At 39.9% G+C, this 7,050-nt stretch overlaps 1 protein-coding gene across 1 annotated transcript; it reads left to right on the plus strand.

Moving 5' to 3' along the window:
* The first annotated feature begins 6,062 nt into the window (after window positions 1-6,062).
* On the plus strand, window positions 6,063-6,791 carry LOC135980276 (protein dispatched homolog 1-like). The gene has a single exon (XM_065580316.1). The coding sequence runs from the start codon at window positions 6,130-6,132 to the stop codon at window positions 6,640-6,642; it is 513 nt and encodes a 170-aa protein (XP_065436388.1). The 5' UTR covers window positions 6,063-6,129; the 3' UTR covers window positions 6,643-6,791.
* The last annotated feature ends 259 nt before the right edge of the window (window positions 6,792-7,050 follow it).

The raw sequence follows: 7,050 nt of genomic DNA on the forward strand, positions 1-7,050 counted from the left end.
TGAATTTTCACTTCTGTCATTCTCAGCTGCAAGCATTATTAGTCCAGATGGTATTTCTTTAACTAATGTTTTTTTTAAGCCTATGCGTTTTTTTAACAAACTTTAAAGCAATGAAAATTCTTTCAATTGCAGCCAAAGTAACAGGTGAACTTAATCCAAGCTTTAAAAGAACATGGAAGTTAAGGAACACCAAATCCTACGTTTTAACATCTTCAGGTATTCGGTACTTCCTGAAGGCTTTGCAACCTAGACAGCAGAGAGGTCTGCTGGGTAAAGCAGTGTTCAGTGTTAACTCTCCAAATCATAGAGGGATCACTCATAAAACTGTCATTATATAACATTGCCTTTATATTGTGTAGTAGCTTCCAGATATGACAATGCTCCAAACTATTGGCCTTGATTGCATCACTGAAGTACCTTCTCTCAGCAATTTCCATTGTCAAGTGTACAATAGTTAAAGGCAATTCTAGCTTCCTTTTGGTGGTAATCCAACTGGCGTCGTTTCTAGATGGACATTAACCTTCAAAACGCTGGCCATTCAGCCAGCCAGACAAGTGGATGGATTTATGTGTGTGCTGTATTAAATATTCAGATAAGACTCAAGTTACAAGCAGTCTTTAAGAGTAACTAGAGCTGGGTATATGTGACCTGCAGTAGCCATAGCCTCAATATCTGTCTAGAGTTTCCATCCATCACTTCAAAACTTTCATTTGTAAATCTAAATAAAACTAAATTCTGGTGATATGCAGCAGTGAAATGAGTCATTAACTGTTGAATATTCTGAAAGATTTTACTGAATCTTATTTTTAGTCTTAATCATAATTCTCAATTTTTCACTTTTTAAGCCCGTATGATACCAAAATCTTGAAAAGAATTTGACTCATTGCCTTTTAATATCAATCTGTGTATGCACTAGAGTCTGACTCAATGGAATTAGGATACTGTAATACGTTATTCTTACCTTCTACTTGCTATGTAACTTCCTGTACCTTTTAAAAACCTAATGAATTTTGAATAAAGAACAGAATAGTTCAGTGAAGTTTTCAGTTAGACTCTGTATAATAAGCTAATTGAAACAAAATTCAAACTTCTTGTTGGTACTCTCTTGACAAGTGCTTTTTAGTTTATATAAAAGCACAAGATATATCATCAAACCTAATGAATAGAAACAAACCCAACTCTTATTTTGCTTTGTGACCCTTATATTACATTGACCTCTCTCCAGTTCTGATCCAGCAAAGCACTTGGGCTTGTGAGGTAGTCAGTCCCATTTACTTGAATGAGACTAATATGCTTCAAGATAAACAGGTGCTTAACTGCATTGCTGGAAGACTCCATGAAAACTGACAAAACTAAAGTTTCTGGTGCCTTAAAGGAAAGAATACATCAGCTTCATCTGTCAGAATCCTCATCTCTTGAAATAGTTCACAAGTAGTCTGGTCATCAAGAGAGGTGCTTGAATAAATACTGAGCTGCATCAAATCTTATATACCACCTTGTGGAAGATGGCAGTCTATAATGTGATGTGACCTGACCCAAATCAAACAGCTTCTAAACAACTCTTTCTGAAGATTGTCTCTGAATTTCCACATGAAGAGATTTCTAACATTCAAGCAGAGACAGCATCTATTTAGAATACCATTTCATCTGGTCTTCACAGAAGATGTTAAACTGATGCCCCTTTGTGTGTTTTTAGTGGAGGCTGAAGATTCCCAGGGCATTGCTCAGTAGTAGAAGTAGTGGATAAATGTGAAAACCAAAGCTGGTGTTCCCTTAACACTAATAAGAGGACCTAATTTCCAAGACCATGTATGGACTACTGTATAGACAGTAGCCACTCCATTGACCAGTAAGCGTCGTGTATGTACATTTAACAGTTTCTTCTTAAAACATTTTGAAATATGATTTATTACAATACTATAATTTTAGTAAATATTTAAGCACTTGCATGGTGCTTTTATCTGTATATTTCAAATTGCTTTACAATCAAGTAAACATCATCCCAATTTTTCTACAAATAGGGAAACTGAGTCACAAAGCTCAAATGGCTTGCCCAAGGGTGCACAGTGAATCAGTAGAAGAAATTATCTTAGGTCTCTTGAATTCCAGTTCTGTACTGAATCCATGGGATTTACATGCTTTTAAACAATGTGATACTTCCTCAATAATATAGAGCAGCCATTATGTAATATTTCCTATAGAGACCAACTTCCAAACCACTTTGAATGTATTTTCATAGCCATTCATCTGGAATAGTTATTAGTGACATCACATAAAGACTTATTTCTTCATCTTTTCAGACTTGATTTAAAATGACCATGATGCTGACAAAGATTCTACATGAACTGGTTATCCAGTATGATTATAGATGTTGTGGTACTTAACTGCTACAAAACGTACCACACAAAATCACAGTTCTCCAAGAAGTGTTGTTACATTCATTGGTGTATGCTACAAATGTGTTGCACTTTAAGACCAAAAACCAACCGCTCTCATCCTGCTGAAGTGTATGGGCATCTGGTATTCTTGCACACCTTGTTGTATTATTGATAGCACTAGTAAATACTTTAGAACTCCTGTAAGCCAATCAAAGGTACAATTTCCTCATGCCATGATACTGATGCACTGTAATTTCCTGTTCAGAACTAATTATTAATGTCATCCTGCAGCATATCAATCCTATCCATGAATGAGCAAATATAAGCAGACAAAAATTCCTAAAATGCGGCCAGACAACTCAATAAGAGCTTTCTTTTTCTGGATGTTGAGCTATGTCCCCTTTAGCAGCCTCTTTTTGAAGCTACCATGCAGCTCGGGAGAAAACCAGGCTGTTTAAACACAGCAGTGTTTCATATAACTAATGTCTTTTCACACTGAGACAAGCTTTAGCAGCCACTTGAATTTACTCTTCTGTGCTTGGTGAAAAGTTTTTTAAAAGGCTTGACTTGTTCGGAGCAGGGGAGGGAATATTCAGAAAGAATTTGAGGAATTGGACCTTTGAGAAAATACTCCTGTTTAGCAAATGTGTTGGTTGTCATATTCTCACTAGTTACTATTTAGAGTTAACTTCACAAAGAATCTGGCTCTGCATATGATCTATAACAAATAGCATTGATGCATTATCAGAGGTTACATTTTCCTTTAGTTTTAGAAGTTGAGGATTGGGAAGGATAACAGCTGAGACACAGCACCAGGGGTTGTCATGGGCAGCATTCCATTGTGCAAAGGCACTTTCTGCTTGATATTAGTTGTTCAACCAATTGAATAGCTCAGCTGGCTGAACATTCTTAGCACTCTAAATGCTCAGTGGCGGTATAGGAGAAGAAAACGAGTTAAACTTTCTTGCTTCTCTTTCATTCTTTAGCTGTGTGTTATGTCTTCCCGCAAAGTCTAAGGCTATGTCTACACTAGAGACCTTAGAGCGGCACAGCTGTATCATGCAGCTGCACCGCTGTAAGATCTGTAAGTCACTCTGTGCCAACGGGAAACAGCTCTCCCATCAACATGGGCAGGGGGTATCATAGGCTCGGGGAGGCTGTGCCTCCCCAAACAGCCTGGCATAACCCCGCCCACGCTCCACCCCCAAACGCCCTCCTGCAGATCCCAGTGCTCTTCTGTGGCCCAGGCTGGCTGGGGCTGGGGTGGGCTGGTCTGCCTGCTGCTGGGACTCAGAGAGGCTTGGACCGCGCCACCCGGCGCTGGGGGTGCTGTGGCCATGCCATCCAGAGCTGAGACTGGGGGCTGCCGTGGGGTGCTCTGGGCTCCTGCGGGGGAACAGGGTAGAAGAGGAAGGAGAGGGACAGGGCCTCGGGCAGAAGGAGAGGGGCTGGGGGCTAGCCTCCCCCAACGGCCATTTCACCGGCCTCCCATGCCTGTCGACATAATTAAACCGACATGAGTGGTAGTGGAGACATGGCCTCAGACCAGTAAGTTACTACTCGCACTTAACACCTGTCAGAGTATTAATCCTAAATTTTAATGTTGCAATTAATCAATGCTAACATGGTTTTAATGACCTGATTTATCTTATTTTAAAAAGTATGAGGGAATTATTTTTAACAGTATTTTATTCACCCTTCTTACACACTTACACACACACACACACACAATAATCTACAAAGGTAACTTGTGAAACAAATTCCTATCCTGGCTAGGTGTGGTATTTGAAGACCTTTTTGTTTTGTTTTTTAAAATTATCCAAATAATCTTCTCATGCCTTCTTTCAAATCTTAAAACAAAATTATAGTTAAAAAGAGAGGCAGATGAGCTGTTGCTGGCACCTTAGACTCTCATTGGCTTTCAGCCACCCCCTCTCAATCGCCGCTCCAGTGTACGTAACTATGACCTATTTACGGTGTGTGTACAGAACAAAATCATCTGTAAGAAAAACTTTGTCTTTAATACCTTTCTTCACTGTTTAAGCTAATGCTTCCACCACAGTGCACATTCTGATTGTCTTCAGGATTGCTGCTACTAAGAAGGGTGAGTTCCTCAATTGGCTCAGTGGAAAATAACTTACGCCCGGGATTTTGTCATACTTTAATTTTTTAAAACTGAAGTTTTGGAAAGCATGTTGATTGTGCTAGATATTCCTAGTCTAACCGTATGGTTTGTGCTGCTATTATGCATTATCTCAAATATCTACAGAGACTTCTAGGTGGCAAACTAAATGTTTTGATTTCTTTAAATAACCTTTAAAAAGAATCTCTTCAAAATATTTATAAGCTTGGTTTTCAATGGCTAGTGGTTGATGTGAGGGGAGGGCAGAAACTGTAACCACCACGTTGATTACTGCTAAATGCTGGCTGCCGTGCAGCCCTGTCTCTCTCACTAACTGTTAAAAAGGTGTCAGCAAACTGCAGTGGACGCTTTTGATGGTTACTTTTAGTTTACATTGAAGTCTGTTTTTATAAATAGTACTTTTTCAGTTAGTCTTTATACTGACCGAAGTGAACTTTTTCCAGGCAGCTCTAGGGTGCACCACTGCTTCTCAACCACAAGCTGGCTGTAAACCAGAGGCAGCCAACAGTGTGTGTTCGTTTGAATTATACATTTTGGTCTGGTGTCACTTTTAACTTTGGGTTTTGGTTGAACAAGTAAAAGGCCTTTGAAACAGACACACAGCCGCCTATGGCTCACTTCCATTCCCTTCCTGCTGATGCCCTTTTTTTTAGAGAGAGCTCATCCTGCTCTCTGCCTGTTGTCTGTATACAATGTAGCTCCCTGAATGGGAGGCAGGATTTGGGGAGCCCAGAGTCCAGCTCTTGAAGGACTATCTGTGCACTCATTTGCAGGGATATTTGGAAGGCATGTTGGGGCTGGCAGTAAGAAGACTGCACAGATCCACAGACCGTGGCCTTCCGTGAAGCCGGCTGTAGAGACTACGACATCCCTAAGAGCCCACTTGCAAAAAGGATTCAATCTTCACCTTTTGCTTTAGAAAACTTTAACCTAGTGGCTCCCAGCTAAGAGGCTGATGGTTTGAGCTGTTTCCTGCTGAATTGCCTGAGGCTTTGTGCCTGTGGTTGCTACATACCACTTTGAAGACGGTTGTTTTCTTATTTAGTCAAGAGTGGAAGTTGGATAAAATCAACTTTAGACCCCGCCTCTTATGTGGTATTTATTGAAATCTTATTATCAGGCTTTAACTTTTTGTCTCATTTATTCTGTTGCCCAACTTAATCATTTCCACTGATGTAATAATCAGGTTTTTTTAAAATATAAGATCTCCTTTTCAAAGAGGTTGTCCTTGATTCTTGGAGAGAAGCTTATTTTTCCATTGAAGAAATGTACAGCAATGATGGACTCTGCATGGAGAAACAAAAGCATGTACTGAAGTACTTTGCTAAATTGGTGCTTTAGGCCTCAACAATACAGTTAGATCCACTGGCGGACCCTTATGCCTGCAGAAAGCCCATGCTGTTTAATGTAGGCAAGGGTCCACCTACTCTTGGATCTAGTTGTATGGATTGGGGCCTATATGGAGATCTAGTTTCAGGACTAGGGTCTTACCGTTTTCAATGTAAACTGTTTTGAATTTTTGAACACTGGAAAAAATTATGCCGCCTGCTAAATTTGGTTTCTTTAATTTTCTCTAGAAATACTGCAGATCCATCGAACAGTCAGAGTATGGCTATGAACAATGGCAATAATGATTTTGTGGTCCTGAGTAATGGCAGCATCCTCCCCAGTGCTACCAGTCCCAGCATCCTTTCAGCTACTGATGGAGGCATTGCAGCCCAACATCTCCCCTCCAAGGAAGCACCAAGAGCAAAAGTGAGTCTAAATGGATGCCTGCAACTTAATGGTACAATCAAACCATCCTTTCTGCCTTTAGACAACCAAAGAACTCAACAGATGTTGACACAATGCTGCCACCCTTGCCCATACCATCATCCTTTAAGTAGCCATAATAAACAGCAAGAATGTCATTCACTGGCTGGGAGCACAGCACCATCTCCTATGACTTCCTGCTGCCTGCAGCCACATACTGAATATTCAACATCTATCTGCCAAAAACATACACCTATGTATCAGACCACCTGCTGCCTTCAACACTCCCCATCATTCTGCCTTCATCATCAATGGCCTGACCATTTTCAACATCAGTCTGTTCAACAACATGTAACCAGTGTAAGGTGAGTGGAATGAATTTTCAATGGTGTTCAATATGCAACTAATTCTACATGTATTCCATTTTACTTTTTACAAAAATAAGAAAAGGTCAAAAAGAAGAGTGAGTTAAATCTTTTATACATATTGTTTTGCAGACAGTAATAAAATCTGAGGCAGACCCCACTTAAATGCATGCAAACTGTGAGGATGATATACTTTATCTTAATAATGTCACTATTTGAATTTGAGGGTTTCCTGTTCAGGGGAACTAATTCATGTCAGGAACATGTATGTAGTGTAGGAAAGCTTCCCTTTTTTCTTCCCACAAAGACATATCCTCCTAGGAGTTGTTTGGGTCATGTGGAAGTCATGCAGTTCTTCCTGTTAATTAGCTGTCACTTACAGCTTTCAAAACTCCATGATAAAAGCTACTTC

The sequence above is a fragment of the Chrysemys picta genome, unplaced genomic scaffold (assembly GCF_011386835.1).
Source record: "Chrysemys picta bellii isolate R12L10 unplaced genomic scaffold, ASM1138683v2 scaf2492, whole genome shotgun sequence".
Taxonomy (NCBI): Eukaryota; Metazoa; Chordata; order Testudines; family Emydidae; genus Chrysemys; species Chrysemys picta.